This window comes from Anoplophora glabripennis, unplaced genomic scaffold, assembly GCF_000390285.2.
Source record: "Anoplophora glabripennis isolate ALB-LARVAE unplaced genomic scaffold, Agla_2.0 scaffold27, whole genome shotgun sequence".
Classification (NCBI taxonomy): Eukaryota; Metazoa; Arthropoda; class Insecta; order Coleoptera; family Cerambycidae; genus Anoplophora; species Anoplophora glabripennis.
The window spans coordinates 503,079-522,265 of record NW_019416292.1 but is presented as its reverse complement, the minus strand read 5'-3'; the positions used below and the strand labels follow the sequence as shown (position 1 = coordinate 522,265).

The following is a 19,187-nucleotide window of genomic DNA, read 5'->3' as shown; positions in this document are numbered from 1 at the left end:
TTTTTAAACACAAAATACATTTTGGCTAACGTGCAAAACTAATCAAATGTCAGCAAGAAAACATGAAATTTTTTACCAGTAGACATTTCAGTTATTCAAAAAACAGAAAGTCAAATTAATTATCTTCTTAACACACTTATCCTTAATTCTGTCTAGTTTCATTCTGTATTTTTTTTGTGGTCTTAATCCTTACATTGTATTTTTTCTGTACTATAAACTTGTTAGTTCATTCATTATAATTTTACCCGATCATTTCTTTCATTCTTTTATTTCCCCATCAAGTTTTTGTTCCTGAGCTGTTACAGCATCACTATTTTTTTAGTGCCAATAAAACGTCTACTAGTAATTTTTTCACGCTCAAACTCTAATTCGACTGGAGTAATGTATTCAATAAGAGCGAAAACAAATTTGTGGTGATGCATCATAATAATATTCTAAGCAATTCAGTGTAATTATAACAATTTTGCGGTGAAAAGTAAACCAAGAGAGAAGCATTTACATAACTCTCTGTAAGGCACCTTTTCTGTTTTAATTAATGTGTAAAATCTTTCTTGAAACAACTTGTAACTTTGAATAATTATATTGTGGTTGATTAATGAATTATTCTACAGTATTTATTTTGTAAAAAATGTGTATTTGTTGTTAATTTTTTACTAATTCGAAGATGAAACCGAAACAACTTAAAATGTAGGGGTTACTGAGAGATATTTCTCCATAAATAGGTGACAGTCTTATTATTTGCCAGATCTTGATATTTACAGAAGAGTTATAAATAACTTTTTATACTGGTATATTTCCTATACAGGATAATATTGATGTTATGTAATAAAAACCTGTAAAGATTTTCTAATTGTTATCTTTTTATACTGCATAATTAAAACTAAAATCATTAATCAAGAGTAAAAAGTTTAAATTTCTCAAATCCATCATTCATAATTAAATTCAATTTATTTGAATATGTTTCGGCATGCAATAATAACAATACCTAACTCAGAATATATAATTGTTCATAAATATTCCTGAGAAAAGAACAGAGAAGGTTGTAGACAAACAAAGTAATTCGTAGGTAATTGTTTAAAAAACTAGTAAGAAGAACTTTTTGTAACTTAATAGACAAGAAGATAGACAAACGTAATTATAATTATGGCATGATATTTCAGTTTGAAAGCAGGGGTGTCCGCGCGTGAATTACCTAATGCGTTTATAATAAATAATTGTAGGTATAATATTGTGGAATGCTTACCCAGTAGATTCTTTAAGCGATGTCCGCAACGGAGGAAAATATTCTTATATAACGAAAACGATTGTTCAACATCTAATGACGTTGTAGGTGCATATTTGAAGTAATCCCTAAAAGCAGTCAATGAATCCATGGGAGAGCTATTGCTACGAAGGTGTCTTAATCTGGATCAAACTTTCTTTGACGTAAACACTTTTCTCGTCACTCAAGGCATCGAGTTGTAAAATTACGGATTTTATTTTTTGAAAATGTTTAAAATAATGAAATGATGCCTCTAACCATGTCCCCCAGCGTGTAAGAATGGGTTGTGGAGGTTCTGGAATGCCAGGAAACCGTTGGTGGAATTGACGAATACGTTTCGGGGATTTGAGAAACACCGCCTTGGTCTGTGATTCATCTACATTGGGGTAATACCGACTACAAGATGTAATGCCTGCGGAAACACTTGTTTGCTAGTACCTAATTTCGACATACCTATGTATTTACTTCTTAAGACACTTACCTACTGCAATTCCTTAATTATAATGCTTATNGCCAAAAGGATGCTTTTGTATTCGTAGTCGAATATCTCCGGGTCAAATTAACGTAGAGAAAATTTAAAAAAAAGAAATTAAAGCTGAATGAACAGGCTATCAAGTCCATATCATGATTTTTGTGTAAAAAAATTTTCCAAGCCCGTGGACCGAGAAAAAAAACGCAAAAAATTGAAAAAAAAATTTTTTAGTTTTATTTCTTAGAATTTCGCGATAACTGTCCCTCCTAAAAATTTTGAACTAAGAAATCTGGAAACTAGACATTCGGCGCTTTAAAATGCTTTTTTGAAAACCTTGATACGATCATTTTTAACTGAGATACAACACTGAAAAATCACTAAATATTCGAAAAATTTTTTTGCTCCCTTAATTTTTTGCAGAAGTGTAATTATGGAACGACATTTCAGTTTGAAAGAAGGGGTGTCCGCGCGTGGATTACCTAATGCGTTTATAATAAATAATTGTAGGTATAATATTGTGGAATGCTTACCCAGTTCCATATTAAAAATCTGGATGAACTCTGGCAAATATCTGGAACATTACATATGTTTCCGCAGTAGATTCTTTAAGCGATGTCCGCAACGGAGGAAAATATTCTTATATAACGAAAACGATTGTTCAACATCTAATGACGTTATGGGTGCATATTTGAAGCAGTCCCTAAAAGCAGTTAAAGAATCCATGGGAGAACTATTGCTATGGAGGTGTCTTAATCTGGATTTTTTCTTAATACATTTTCAAACTTTCTTTAACGTAAACACTTTTATCGTCACTTAAGGCATCGAGTTGTAAAATTACGGATTTTATTTTTTGAAAATGTTTAAAATAATGAAATGATGCCTCTAATCATGTCCCCCAGCGTGTAAGAATGGGTTGTGGAGGTTCTGGAATGCCAGGAAACCATTGGTGGAATTGATGAATACGTTTCGGGGATTTGAGAAACACCGTCTTGGTCTGTGATTCATCTACATTGGGGTAATACCGACTACAAGATGTAATGCCTGCGGAAACACTTGTTTGCTAGTACCTAATTTCGACATACCTATGTATTTACTTCTTAAGACACTTACCTACTGCAATTCCTTAATTATAATGCTTGTCTCAATTATAGTGGTGGAGTATACATCACAAATTAATACAAACTATTCCATGAACAGTACGTTTTATTTAAACAACATATTAATACATTATTTATACTCTCCATCAAACGCAGGTTCAAATTCGAATAAATAATTTGGATGAAATTATGCCATAAATGTTTTTATGATTTACATAATTGCTTGCCACAAAGAGCAATTATCATAACTGTCACATAAATATTACTTGATTTATACATTTTATTTTTGTAGAAATTAAACAAAATTAGTTTATTAATTATATAAAATAGCCAAGATACATATAAATAAAGTATCCGATAAAGACACCATTAAAATTTTAGAAATTTTCAAAAAGTATTTCACACGTCACTTTTGGTTTAGAATGTTGAATGTATCTATTATATAGTTTTTTAGTCTTTTAGATTTTTTTTTTAAATCTGACAATAATGTATTTATGTGGTACCTACATTATATTATGGTATATTAATTGTAGACAGAATTCGTCCTTACGCATAAATTAATTACATTATGCAACATACGAATGTAAAATAAAGACTAAAGCAATTAATAACTCTCAGGACATGGTCATATTTTATATTCAGATATATGTAATTTTCTTAATTGTTCTCGAGCACGAAATTTTTTTGGCGATCCTCTATGAAACTATAGGGATGTTTATATCTAAACTTTGGGTATTGTTGTATCTCGAGAATTTTTACTGCAAAATTTTAATCTAGGAAAACATTAAATAAAAAAAATGCTTCTAGCTTAAACCGGTAATTTTAAATTCATTCTAAATTCTATTTCTTGCTAGAGCTTCAGAAAAAGACATGTACCTACGTTGGTACTAATATTAATATTTTGGAGGCGTTTTTCGCAATTTCGGTTTTGTATGAATAACGTTTTTTTTTTAACTAATTTCAAATAATGCGAATTTCAGAACACAAAAATTATATCATTATTAAAACGTTTACTTTTTGCGCACTTCATTGGTAAGCAAAAACTACCGATATACCTAGTTAATTTTTTAATAATGTTCTTTTATAATTTAATGAAAAAAATCACATAATACGCTGGCTATTGATGGTATTACGTAATAGTTTCGTTAAAAAACACAGATGTCGACACTGCTCCCTACACAGACCGAATATAAATAAGGATGAAGGAGAACCAAAGTCAAGAACAAAAATTCAATTCGGTTTGGTCCACCATTCCGAATTTCAAGGTTACCCTCGTGCAATCTTCTGTGATAACCAGTCAACATTTTTGCAAAACGTTTTTTGAAACTGAGACGAGAATTCGCTTAATTTTGTGATGTTTCGTTTACTTTTTGTTTTGGCGGCTGTGATGCTACTGGGAGATGGTAAAAGTGCTCGTAAGTAAACCAGTCTATTTTACACCGAAAAATAAAATACTAGACTAAACGTCACTAATATTGTAGTTTACGTAAAAATAATTAGAAAAAAAATGTATGTCTTTTATGTTCATCCCGCATGATTAAATTTAATACTCGAATAGTTAGCAATAATAATTTAACTTCAATAATTTTTTTTTCAATGGCAGGAATGTCTAAAAACTACTGCAAGAACTGTAATTTAAAACATTAGCAATACGTTAATTGACTTATATCGTTTTTAGAAAAATTTTGCTAACAATTTAAATGGAGGTAAAATGTGTACAGAGTGGTAGTAGCATAGTTGGCCATGATCTAGTTAAATAGAGGGTGTTGTGGGCTTTCCAAAAATATGTAGTTATAGGTACTTAACTCAAAAAGTAAAAATATTATATAGTATACAGTATAGCCATTTCTCTTTTTTTAAACAAAAGTGAAGGATCAATTTGGCCGTTACTAAAACCAATTGCATTATCAAGCAAAATCTGATTTCTCGTTGTGTATAGCTGGCTCTGAAAAAAACAAATTCGTGTGGTCGCTTGACATGATCAGGATTGGATAATGCCAAACAAGCGGCAATATCATACTGAGATTTTTTTTTGCGGTGGCAATGACAGGGTTCTAAATAACAATCCCACAAATATGCTAATTTAAAAGTTCATCAAGCGAGTAAATGTTGTCATAAGTAATTGATATTTTGGTAGTTGTATTGGCCTCGACGGTATGTTCTAGGAGGTTATATCTAAAGATTATTTAAATTTTAAAATCAAGCAATATGCAAATAATATATATTACTTTATTTACTGCAGTACATAGATTAATATACTTATATTTAATTTCATATATTTTTTAGAATATCATATAGAAGTTCAATATCAAATTGATAATTACAATTTTCGTTTTTTAACATTTTTCTTAAACTGAAAAATTAAAAAAGTTAACCCTATACAGGGTGTTCCTAAATATCATGTACATAAGGGAGTAGGTAATTCTTTGGCTTAATTCATGACTAAAAGTTCATATAAACGTAGGTCCGCAAACGCTTCGTTACCGATCTACAGGGTGTTGAAGTTTTAAGATTTTCTTAGTTTTTTCTCTATAGCTTCCACAGTTTTTGAGATATTTCGGTCAAATTTGAAATATAGGTTACGCTGTAGGGCTCACATCATTGGACATGTCAAAGGGTCGTGATATTCTACAGAGTGATATTTTTTCGGGGTTCACGCCCCATTCGCCACTACCTGTTAAAAATTAAAGATGGGATGACCCATTTCAAAATTCGTAAAATTTGGCATTGTTATGAGATTATAATGAGTATTTAAAACACTTTTACACCTTACAGTTTGTAACATAAACCTTTAATTTTTACACATATGCAGACCCAAGTTACTATTTCAAATGCGAACTGTTAAAATTAATAGAAACAAGAAATCGTCTAAATACAGCCAGAGCCTACTGGGCCATTTTAAGAATTTAAATTTCATCTAACGAATTACATAAAATCGTTTTTTATTTCTTTTCTCGATAACGGTCGTAGATACGAAAAAATCATAAGAAGCAAAAAAGTTTCTCAACGAAACATAAAATTCAATTTTGATTTTAGATCTACCAGCGGCGCACCGCACAAAAGTTCAGGGGAAGAAAAGGGGCATGAACCCCGAAAAAATATCACTCTGTAGAATATCACGACCATTTGGCATGCCCAATGGTGTGAGCCCTATAGCGCAACCTATATTCCAAATTTGAGCTGAATATCTGAAAAACTGTGGGAGCTATAGAGAAAAGACTAAGAAAATCTTAAAACTTCAACACCCTGTAGATCGGTAACGAAGCGTTTGCGGACCTACGTTTATATGAACTTTTAGTCATGAAATAAGCCAAAGAATTACCCCCCTTCATTATGTACATGATATTTAGGAACACCCTGTATATTACCATTTAGTAATGTTTCGGTGTGGAAACTTATCCTCAGTGTTAGTGTTCTTTAAGAATGTCAGTACTTACTTCTTACAGTTTTGTATTCAAAATATAATAACAACATTAATCTCTTAATAAAGTTAATATATTTAATGAATGATATCAGATTAGTAAAATTTCTATTATTAATATTCCCAAGGTTGATTTTGACGGTACAAAATTATAATTTTCTGTGGCAGTCCGTAGAACAAAATCAAAAATATATTTTTTTATGCTCGTGTGACCTTAATGAAATACAATATTGTATTATTAATATTTAGATAATCTTCAAATTAGGTTTTTTCACACAAATAGATATACAGGGTGATTTCACTATAATTTCAGAAATTACAGTAATTTGTCTCTTAGAAAAAAATAAATATGTGGTATTCTATAAACTTTTGCTTCAAAAGCCTTAAGTTCTCGAGATATAAGCACATCTTAAATGTCATTGCTACTCAAAGCTTATTATTTGCACAAAGCACTACTTTGTACCTATTGACACAGAGTGACCTTCTAATTAGAACAAATCATGCCTTCATAGTCCCGTACCAGGTGAAATACACCCGTCTCACATTCAGTTACACTCCCAAGTAAACAATTAAGATTATTAATTGGCTTCTTGGTTCTCTTCAATATGCCATAGATGGCACAACTGATGGACGATTTTAGCTATTTGAATGATTATGTACCGACATATTTTGTGTATGGCACAAAGTCTGTGTCTGACGCTTTTTCAGGCGAAATTCTCGAAATTAAATTTATATTGGTCACTAACATAAAAATGCTTGTAGAATATAATTTAGCAGTTACCAAGCATTATTATGAAGTATAAAATGACAGATGGAGTAGATGGACAAACAGGTGAAACAGGTACATTTTTAAAATAGAGTTATGTTAATTGTTTATTAATTAATCTGTTGAATAATTAATATGTGTCCTTCAAGTGATGCTCTTCCTTTTTTATGATCCGATAATAATATAGAAGTGTTGCTGTTAAAATGATAAATGTTGAGTGTATGTTAAGTGCTACTATTTATTAGGTACGTTTATTGAAATCACACGATCTTAGTTTTTGTTGGGAACCATAAAAGACTACTGTTATGCTAATTATATAATTCCATTACGTAATTCTACACTGAAATGAAATATTTCTACTTAATTGTAAAAATTAACTTTTTAAACTTGATTATTAATTGTATTGGTATGAAGACATCTAAATTGTTAAATCGTCAAATGTTCCACCCATGTCATACTGATGAGAAGCAATTAGTTCGAAACTTGCCTATGTCTTATGATTCTTTTGGCGAAAAATCGTAGCTATTTACTAGATATTGCAGATGTAATTCAATGCTGGGTAAAACATTTAACTCGTATAGTAGTTGGTTTCTCACAATATCGTTAGTTAAAAATTGATAAGATTGTATTCTGTGTTTGGATAATACAAAATGTAAGATGTTTTTTGTATTTTTGTCTACTAGATAATAATATAGGTAATACAATAGTAAGACAGTATTGTTCATTTTTCTTTATAGTTTTCTTTGACCGACTAAATTTTCTAGCAGCTACCTAAAGCATTACGAATTGGCAAACAATTGGCAAACATTCGTTCTGCTGAACCAACGTTTTGTCTACATTCACTGTATATTTATCAGTCAACCACCAGACTAACACCTTTTTTACACTTACGGAACGATTTATATAAGAATAATAATAAATACAGGGTGGTCCCGAGGTAATGAGTACATTTTCCAAGCAAAGATATTGCGATTTAACTGAACTTACCTTAGTCCTAAAGGTGATAGTTAAAGAGATACAGGGTGTTAAATGCAAAATATTGTTTCAGTTTTTTTTCATATTCCTTAACAAATGCAAATATCCTCACAAAATTTTGGGGAATGAAGTTCTTTGAGTAGAGGAATTGAAATCTGTTCACATTTTGGTTAAAGTTCATAGAGGGTGCTACCTGCAGTAGATTGAATGTGTTGAAACCGACATAACTTTTTTGTACTTTAAGGTATCTCATCTTTAGTATCATATTATTATTTTCCAACTTTTTTGCACAAAAAGGCTCTCACTCTATGAGAGTAGCTATCTTGCACCGTTTTTGAAATATTTGGCTTTGAAACTTCCAATGCTGTTGCATTAAATTACAATTAAGTACCTACAGGTATTATTAATTTAGCGATAAAGTTTGTTAAGTAGGATTTGGACAAAAATCAAATAATTGACGTTTTCCACTGGTCTTATTGCCGTCATTTATATGCTAATTTCTATTAAGTATTATTCGTACCTAATTACGTCTTAGCTTACAATTTAAATTGTATACTCGTATACATAAATGTGAGATAGAATGCCGAGATTTTCATTTTTGGAGTTACATGAAATCAGTTGTTTATGGAGAAACACCTGAGAACAACTTTAACAGCAGGTTTTAAATGCTGCAAAGTCATTTCGCGTTAAGGATTTATACATTTTAAAAAAGACAATCTTTTAATAAGCGCGTAGATAAATGTGTTGAAGTTGAAGTTGACATTTTAAGCAATTATTGTCAAAAAGGCATATTTTTTACTAATATTTTACTGTTCATTACAATTTTTAATTCTATATAAACCCTTGTTTTTGACATTTCTACATGTTTTTAATTATTTCAACTATGAGCATTGGAAGTTGCAAAGCCAAATATCTCGAAAACAGTGCGAGGCAGCTACTTTCATAAAGTTGACCTTGTTTGTGTAAAAAAAGTTGGAAAATAAGAATTTGATACCAAAGATGAGATACCTTAAAGTAAAAAAAAGTTATGTCGTTTTCAACACATTCAATCTACGGTAGCTGACGCCCTCTATGAAGTATAACCAAAATGTGAACAAATTTCAATTCCTCTACCCAAAGAACCTCAAACCCCAAAATTTTGTGTAGATGTTTGCATTTATTAAGAAATAAATGGAAATAAACTAAACTAATATTTTACATTTAACACCCTTTATCTCTTTAACTATCAACTTTTGGACTAAGGTAAGTTCGGCTAAATCGCAATATTTTTGCTTCGGGATTCTACTCATGAATTTTGGCCCGTTATATCGGGACCATCTTGTATAAAAGATATTGTCCAATATTTGCCGTCCGTTATTATTTTTTTTTTTTGAAAAAATGCGCTACTTATGTGCTAGTTCTTTTTTTTTTGTCAACAAATTCAGTCTCGTGTAGAAGGAATATCTTACATTTAATTATATTATCTATGGAGCTCAAAAAAAATCTGCAGTGGAAAAATAAAGAATATTTGCTTTAAGTCATTCTAGATTCCGAAAAGTTTTAGCAGAAAGATTCCATTTATACAAAAATAAATCATATTTTGCCCTCCAGACACCGCAGAGGTCGAGGCTACTTTTTAGCGATTTAATATAAATAAAGAGCTAATTTCCGCCACTTGTTTGAACAACGACGAACGAGGAAGATACAAGCGATTTACGCGAGGGTATTTCAGTAATTCAAGGCTGATCGTGTAGACTGTGATAACCGATCGTTGCTTGTTTCTTACCTATTGTTGTTTGAGACTCCTACTTCGCGATGTACCGTCTACTTTTTGTTTTGGTGACTGTGGCTCTGGCAGCAGACGCGAAAAAGCTTGGTAAGCTCCATAAAATCTAATATATTGAATTCTCGAAAAAGAAAATTTATATAACAATTTGAATTTTGAATTTGAAACATTTTTCTTTAATTTGTCTGATGGAAAATTATTCTGAGATGTATATTTTTATAAAAAAAAACATAAAAAAAAGTTGAAAGTGGCGAATTCAAACACGTGTAAAAATTATTATTATTATTTCTGGGAAGAGCAATTATAAGTATATGATAATTTTGGCCATCTTTAAAAAGGTCTATTTAAATTTTTATTATAGGTATTTGAATACATAATATATTATACTTAATAAGCAAACAAAATAAAAATATTGATAATTGAATAATTTAGAGGTCAAACTCGTTTACGATATTTAAAGAAATTGATTCAATTACCTATATATTTTTTTCAAGGTCAATGTTTTATAGTTTGCACAAGAAAAGAGGCAACATTTTTATAGAAAATTTTCTCTTAAAAGTTATCTAGTCTTTGATTGTAGAATAACTATACTTTAACTAAAAAAATATACTAAGTTTCGAGTTAATTTTTAAATAATGTAAGCAAAAGTAATTATGTATAAAGAAAAAAATAGTTATACTGATTCTGATTTTCCCTTTCAGCAAGCTTCATCAAACCATGTAAAAGGAACGATCCTGATTTAAATGGATGTGCGAAAAGAAATGGTCTGGAAGCTATCCCGTATTTATTAAAAGGTAAATTGTAAAAAATCTATAGTCATTAATTAACCCGTATTAAATATAAGTACTTAATAATAAAAACTGTTACATTAAATTTATATTTGTAGGCTCAATATCTGAATAATTGCAAAAAATAATTTAGAATTTAGCAAACACTCTTATAGTTTAAAGTGAATGGCGGACAAAATAAGAGGAACATTTTTTAACTTGAATTATGTCTAATTGTGTATTATAATATATTGCATAATTAATGTGTCCTTCAAAGGATGTCCATCCTTTTTTATGGTCCGATAATAATATACAAATTTTATTGTTAAAATGGCAGGTGCTAAGTGTGTTAAGTGCTAATATTTATTACGTAGGTATATTCGTTGATACCAAACATTTGTTGACCATAAAAGAACTACAGACAGATAAGTTATTCTTCAATATATTGTCAATACTGAACTCTAGAAAATTCTCATTTTTATATAGTCATAGAAAAATGTATTGATTCATACAGTAAAATCTATGGAAAAGTCAAAAAATAACTTTCATTCAGAAGAACTTATTCTGAATTACGTTTCAAAAATAACAGCTTCTATAATAATCATAATATTAGTCCAATTAACTAAGCCTTTAAATCGAAATTTTGTCAACTTGGCTGAATTTTTGATATGAGTTAGTTTAAGGTATATTATAACAATAAGTGAGAGTAATTTTTTGTTCAACCCCCGGCCAAGGTTGGAAAAAGATAAAACAAAGGGCTTTTTCAAGATAACTCAAAAAGGGTAAGAGCTAGAAAAAAAAGTTTTTCATGAAAGTTGTAAAGCAGACAATTCTACATAAAAATGGTCTCTTAGCTTTTTCTTGTACTATTAAAATTAACAGAGTTAGGGAGGCTAGAAGTTAAGGGAAGATTTCAGAAATTTAATTTTGTTAAATCACTAAAATTAACGATTAAAAATTTGATTTTTTGTTATAACTTTCTTATTAAAAATTAAAAAACATATCTATTTCTCTGAAAAGAAAAGTTACATATTTTAGAGCAGATTGAAAAAAAAAATTACAAAATTCAATCATTTTTCTGTTTGTTATGATTTTTTTTAAATTTCTGAAATCTTCCCTTAACTTCTAGCCTCCCTAATTCTGTTAATTGTAATAGTACAAGAAAAAGTTAAGAGGCCATTTTTATGTAGAATTGTCTGCTTTACAACTTTCATAAAAAACTTTCTAGCTCTTACCCTTTTTGAGTTATCTTGAAAAAGCCCTTTGTTTTATCTTTTTCCACCCTTGGCCGGGGGTTGAACAAAAAATTACTCTCACTTATTGTTATAATATACCTTAATCTAACTCATATCAAAAATTCAGCCAAGTTGGCAAAATTTCGATTTAAAGGCTTAGTTAATTGGACTAATATCTCAAATCAATGCCACTGGCTTGGGTTGAATTGAAGCTAAGCTAAATTTTGTCAGGATATTTATTAAGTACTTGTACAAACTTTAAAGGGTGACTCTTTGACATAATTTTAAGATAAAAAGTTCATATGAACATAGGTTCTTGAGATGTATGATTCTTTGTTTGGTATTTTGATTATATTTTTGTTCAATAACATGGCAATTTGACGAAATTCGGATTAAATAATAATGAGAAACTTAAATATTAACTTTTTTTGTTTAATGTTAGAGGGCGCCACATACAGTGTTGTATCTGGATTAAAATAGCCATAACTTTTTTATGTCGCACTATATGTCATTTTTGACCAAATATACCCATTCTCCATTCAATTTTACATACAAAAGGTACTCTAAGTATTGGTCGTTGAAAGCAGCCTTTTTGTAAAAAACGGGTTTAAAGCTAAACCTGCGTTGGAATTTTGTAAGTTGAATCATTAAGAATTTTTGAAAAACAAATAAAAAAACGTGTCTTTTATTGACTGTATTGCAATTTTTTTGGACGCTCTGTATCTCGAGAACCAAGCCGTGGCGGACTCATGTTCATATTAACTTTTATCCTAAAATGTCAAAGATTCACCCCTTAAAGTTTGTACAGGTACTTAATAAACACCCTGTATAGTGTACACACAATTCTCTCAATATTTTAACACCTTATGAAAATATTTTTAAATTTGACGCCTACGAATATTTTAAAAATTGGACAAATTGGTGTTTCTAAGAAAAAAGCTTTGGACAGCTGAATATAAAAATTAACTACAAAACTGTTTTCACAAAAAAATTGAAATTTTTTGTTTGAAGTATGTACCTATAATTTTAAGTACAATGTACCTAATAATTAGATTCTAAAGAAAATATTGGTACCTAGGTATACCAGTTATAAGTACGTTTTTTTAGGGGGGCTTTTCATAATTAATTGTCTTATTTAAAAAATGTCTAAAAAAAATTGATACAATTATTTTTTTGTGAAATGTTTTGGGGCAATTTTAGATTTATTTAAATAGGAGGAAAATTTATTTTAAATTTGAAAAAAAATCTAAAAATTTTGATTGATATTTGATAATTGGTTGACATATTTGTGTATGAACTTAGAAAATAAATGTATTTTTTTATTCCAACACTGTATCTCGAAAATGAATCGTTCTGTAACCGAATAAAGTGTGGATTATGCAATTGGGGCATCTCCTATATTACTTTTTGGAAACAGAATATTTGAATAAAATCTTTGAAGTTCCGTTAATGTCAGTAGGTACTTGGTTTACAAGATTTTCAAGATCGAATGCCTCAAGGTCTTTAAATAATCTTTTTCAACAAATGAAAGTCAGAATTATCTGCATTTTGAATAAAATTATATAGGTACAGGGTGTTCTGAAAGTCCTTCAAGAAACTCCGGGAGGTGATTCTACGGATTAAACTAGTAACATTATGTACCTAATGAAAATTTTTTCGAATTGTCTATTGTTTAAATGTTTAAATTTCTGTGATGTCTAGCAAGAGAAAAAAGTTATGAACAAAACAAATTTTGAGTTCTAGGTAAAGTGTCATTTAGAGGTGCAGAATGAAACTTTTCTCTGACTGTTCCAATAGAGCTTCATCTACTTGGTGGGTGTGCCAAATGAGGGACTAATCGAACATGAATTAAATAAGTTATTTAAATAGAAAAATAAAAAAAAATGAACTTTGACAAGCTGTAACTTGCAAACAATTGACAATTCGAAAAAAATGTCATTACGTACTGCTATTATTTTAATCCATAGAATCACCTCCCGGAGTTTCCTGACGGACTTTCAGAACACCTTGTATTTCGTACACTCGAACCAATAAAAAAAGTCATTTCGTAGATTTTACTTTTATAAGAAAGTGGAAATAGCAGTTTCAGAAAAAATATTAACAATTTATAATTAGTGATGATTTATTAATGAATATTTTTAATTTCAGGCGACAAAGAATATAAAATTCCAAACTTGAGTCCACTCCATCTTCCTCAAATTGACATCGCCTCAGGTGGAAACTTCAAAATCAAGTTTAACGATATTGTTTTGAGTGGTCTTGAAACAGTCGACTTTAGAGACATAAAGTAAGTGCATAACATTTTTACTTTAGCGTAAGTATCTAATGGTATTACGGTATCGAACCAAAAGTTCGTTGCTCTGCTTTTTGTCAAGTCAGCAAAATATAAAAAAAATCATTAACAGTTTTTGCAAATTCTACGACTATTACTTAATCTTACTAGGCTTATTTTCCTACTCTCGTATGTAGATGACTTCAATGATGAGCAAGAACAGTAACCGTAAAAATATACCGATGGATAACAAAGGTTAATTATGATGAATATTCGCGCTAAACCAACTTCTTTTTAAAGATTATGGTTCATATATTGTAAATTTCATAACTTCGGGAACATTTTAGTATGCGGGGTAGCATCAGTTTAGTTGTTAGAGTCGGCCATCAATAAATTTATTATTTTCTATTATTAATTACATGTACTTACTTATTACATTAGTAGGCCTGATTTATCTACGTTAGAAATGTAAACGAATATTAATTTCACCCAAATAACTGAGATAATTGAGGTTTAATTTCTGAATTTATATAAAAATAAACACAACAAGGGCAACTATGAACTCTTACACAAATACACTTAAAGTTATTGAACCAAATTTTCAATTAAATAAAATATTAACACGTAAGGTTACATTCTGTAAAAGATAATACGTGATATAATTTCAAAAAACCTTTGATACCTATAACAATAATCGACATTGCGATTCAAAAGTTGTCATCCGGGATATAGCAGCTCTAAATGTTCTTCTTTATTGTCAACAGAGTGATTAATATGCCACTGACGATATGTTTGTTATGCAGAAAGCTTTGTTAATTTTCGTATTTGACCTTTCTAATATTGTTTGTCTATTTAAAATCTGCCAATGGCATGTGCAGGCAGCCTGACTTGCATACGCGCTTTGTTTGCCGTTTCGAATTAAACGTGTACGGTTAGCTTTAAATTGAAATCGTGCGCAACAATAGATTTTTGAATATATGGAGCTTTATACGGTAACAATAAAGTTATCTTTTTCATTTTTTTTGCAACTTTACTCTTTAATAACAATATTAGGTACAGATGCTGTTGTAAATATGTTTCTTTAATAACTAAATGTAATTGTATTATTACATTTTGAGTGATTAAAAAAGAAGAAAGTTGTATTTGTCAATTCATATAAAAAGGGTCTTCTCTCTAATTTTCTTTGGGGCACACGATTCGAATGTTTTCTTTTTCTATTTATTGACCTTCTAGATGTACCTAATTGTTGAATTAATTATTATGGCCAGGTATATTAAATTTTGTAGGCTTAAACTTTCTAAACTTAATAAACTTAAAAAGTTTATTAAATTCCTTTTCAGTTTAAAAACTAGGGGGCAGTGAAAATGCCAACACTGTTATACTTCAGCCAAATCTGGTTTTTCGATAAGTTTCTTTGGACCAATTAGAACCAATATCTACAATTAGTTTCAAGAAAACAAGCGAAATTAATTAAGAAATACCTGGAGCAACAGTTCAAGGTCAATGGAATCGGCGTTTGGCACACGTGTTAGTCATTGGATTGACCGTCTTTTCCATATATTTCATCAAAATCCATCGCTATTTGTAATACCTAATAATGCGTAATTTTCGAAAACTGATATTTCCGCGTTCAACATTTATTTTACAGTTAACAAATTGGTGAAACATGACTTTGGGTACCTTAAATTGTAAGTAATTTAATTGCCTACAACATAAAAAAAACTAATTTTCCGATAGGTCGTCTAGATTTTCGTGGGCAGTAAAAAAGTGAAGAAACACGTAAATCTGCCACTTATTTGCAATTTGCCAACCTAACGTCACTTCTATCGAGTTGCTTTTTTGATATTATTCTTCTACATATACCCTTCTCCGTCATAAAGTGCAATAAAATGTGTACTAATAATTTTTTCAAGTTCAAACTCTAATTCGATTGGAGTATTAAGTAATTGGTTATTTTCTTAGTCTTAGATCAGTAAGTAGACATTATTATTCACTAACGAAAAGACATCTAAAAAAAACAAGATTTGTAAAATACCTATTCGGAACGTGTATTCTAAAATAATTTAAAAGGGTATCTAGTTCGAAGTAAACTAAACTTATATGAAGATAATAATTTTCTCACAATTTAGCTTAGGTATATGAAAGCGACAGTCTGGAGATGAAAATACTTTTCTTCCACTTCTACTTAACCTAAACAATTAATAATAATTTACATGGTTACCATGTAAATGTTGTTTTAATTTAACATTGAATTTAATTTGATGTGTTGAAAAAATATTATTTCCATGCTGAATTAAACCAAAAATTCTAGATTGGCTACCTTTTTACCATTAGGGATTTGTTTCAGTATAAATTTGAAAAAGAAAACCATACGCGTTACCGTTGCCTTTTCTTCAGTGAATCTAAAGGGTCAGTATGAAATGGATGGCAGGATTTTGGTTCTACCTCTAAAAGGAAACGGACCAGCAGATCTAACGTTCGGTGAGCTTTGCAATAACTTGTTGAACATAATTAGTCCAAGCATTATAGAGAAATGCTTACAGAAATTATTACCTGGACAAAAAAATATGACCGTATAGAAAATTAAATTTTAAATTGAGTTTCTGGTTCTTTAAACTCGATCCAATATGGCGAACATGGTTAAAAAAAATCGCAAAGTTGAAAAAAACGGTTTTTCTAAAATAACTAAAAAAATATAGCACGGATTGAAAAATTTTAAATGAGAAAGTTGTAGGTTTTAAAAAGATCTATCGACTGATTTTTTGAAAGTATCGATTGCTTTGTTACTTTTCGAGATATATCGAAAAAACCGTTAAAAATCTTCTCTTTTCTCTTCTTCTATAACTCGTTTACATTTACGTGCCCATATTTGCTATTTACTGCAAGCATAGCCCGCGGCAAGCCAAAAAAGTACATTTTTGAAAAATTTAAAAATATTAATTATTTTTCGAGATATATCGATTTTTTGAAAAAAAGGCGCTCTCGAAAATTGGCTAGATCTTCTCAGCGGATAGCCCTACAGTAACGATTTTCGGTTTATTTTCTTCGTAAAGAGTTATATTATCATGCTGTTAAAAAATGTTGACGATTTTATTAATTTTAAGGATCAAAAAATGACTGAAAAAGTTGCACTTTTTTTGGGTATGTTTTTTTCAAATAACTATTTCAATTTTTATTATTTTTTTGTACTTAATCTGGGGTAGCTAAACACGAATATTATAGCATTTTCGCCTTAGAAGCAAAATAGACCCGTAAATGTTTAGTTTTCTTTCTTTAAAAGTCATTTTCATAAAATAAAAATTGAAATAGTAATTTGAAAAAAACATACCCAAAAAAGTGCAACTTATTCAAAGTCATTTTTTGATCCTTAAAATTAATAAAATCGTCAACATTTTTTAACAGCATGATAATATAACTCTTTACGAAGAAAATAAACCGAAAATCGTTACTGTAGGGCTATCCGCTGAGAAGATCTAGCCAATTTTCGAGAGCGCCTTTTTTTCAAAAAATCGATATATCTCGAAAAATAATTAATATTTTTAAATTTTTCAAAAATGTACTTTTTTGGCTTGCCGCGGGCTATGCTTGCAGTAAATAGCAAATATGGGCACGTAAATGTAAACGAGTTATAGAAGAAGAGAAAAGAGAAGATTTTTAACGGTTTTTTCGATATATCTCGAAAAGTAACAAAGCAATCGATACTTTCAAAAAATCAGTCGATAGATCTTTTTAAAACCTACAACTTTCTCATTTAAAATTTTTCAATCCGTGCTATATTTTTTTAGTTATTTTAGAAAAACCGTTTTTTTCAACTTTGCGATTTTTTTTAACCATGTTCGCCATATTGGATCGAGTTTAAAGAACAAGAAACTCAATTTAAAATTTAATTTTCTATACGGTCATATTTTTTTGGTCCAGGTAATAATTTCTGCAAATTTAACATTAATCCGTGACAGAATGCTTGGACTAAATATCATTAATGTTTTGAAATAAATGATGAGCTACAATGAATTTCCTTGCAGATGATGTGGTAGTAGACTACTTTTTCCAGTTCGAGCTAATTAAGAAAGGCGATGGAAAAGAATACATCAATCCCGACATCAAGCCTGAAATCAAATATACGCTGAGGAATGCTCATTACCATTTTGATAATTTGTTCAATGGAGACAAACTTTTAGGTGATATTGATCGTAGTATTTTTTACATTTATGAACACGAAATTGAAAAAAAAATCTAAGTGATTTATGAAATAGGAAGTTCCAAATAGGACGTATTCAAATACAGTTTTTTTCTTATATACCAATATTTTCATTAATTTTCAGGTGACCAAACCAATGCCTTCTTGAACGAACATGCCTCAGACGTCAATGAAGACCTAGGAGAGTCGATATCCCAAACTATCAGTGCTGTGGTGACGAATATCATTCAACGTATCCTGGCAGTTGTGCCTTACGACGAAATATTTATTTAATTTAACACATATTTAATTATTTTGGTTTATTAAATGGTTGAGTTTTTAGTTATTTTGTTTCTAATTTTATGTCTGACAGCTATGATTTTTAATATCGATAATTTTTTTTGTAAATTTTATAAGGTACACTATAAATAACAAAGGTTCAGGTATTTCATGACATACAGTATAATTAATCAGGGTTAATGTTTTGGTAATGCCTGAACATTGATTAATTTGTAGGGTAGGCAGCACATCAAACACGTATTTTTTTAAAAAAGAAAGACTATAATATTAAAATAATTAGATATAAAAAACTGTAGATCCATTACTTGGTAATTTCGCAAAGTTCTTAAAAATGTATCCGCATTTATTCTCTTTTTAAAAATCACCGAAACAATATATTCATAACTACTAAAAAAGGTCAACTACTACTAATCTCGTTTGTTCCACTTTGTCTATTTCTAGTATCTACTCTATAGTTTTACATAAACTTGAATCTCATGGATTCTGTGACAATTTTTTAAATCTGTTCAAGTCATATTTGGCGAATCGCCTGCATACGTTATTTACAATGGATTTAAATGTAGCCGTTACTTTTTTCATCTGGAGTACCCCAGGATTCTAATCTGGGTCCTCTTCTCTTTTCTAGTTTTATTAACGACGTGACTACCTTCCTCAATTATTTGCGGCATTAAATGCAATT

General features: G+C 29.8%; 1 protein-coding gene across 2 annotated transcripts; it reads left to right on the top strand.

The window, feature by feature from the left end:
* The first annotated feature begins 4,070 nt into the window (after positions 1 to 4,070).
* Positions 4,071 to 18,554, top strand: LOC111691328 (protein takeout-like). 2 transcript variants are annotated; one of them, XM_023453933.1, is made up of 6 exons: positions 4,071 to 4,245; positions 10,459 to 10,551; positions 13,908 to 14,046; positions 16,379 to 16,512; positions 18,054 to 18,209; positions 18,354 to 18,554. In XM_023453933.1, exons 1-6 carry the CDS (start codon positions 4,185 to 4,187, stop codon positions 18,500 to 18,502), a joined length of 732 nt encoding a protein of 243 aa, XP_023309701.1. In that variant the 5' UTR covers positions 4,071 to 4,184; the 3' UTR covers positions 18,503 to 18,554. The 2 variants fall into 2 exon arrangements, with proteins under 2 accessions (XP_023309701.1, XP_023309700.1); XM_023453932.1 differs by lacking the exon at positions 4,071 to 4,245 and adding an exon at positions 9,662 to 9,847.
* Positions 18,555 to 19,187: the final 633 nt, after the last annotated feature.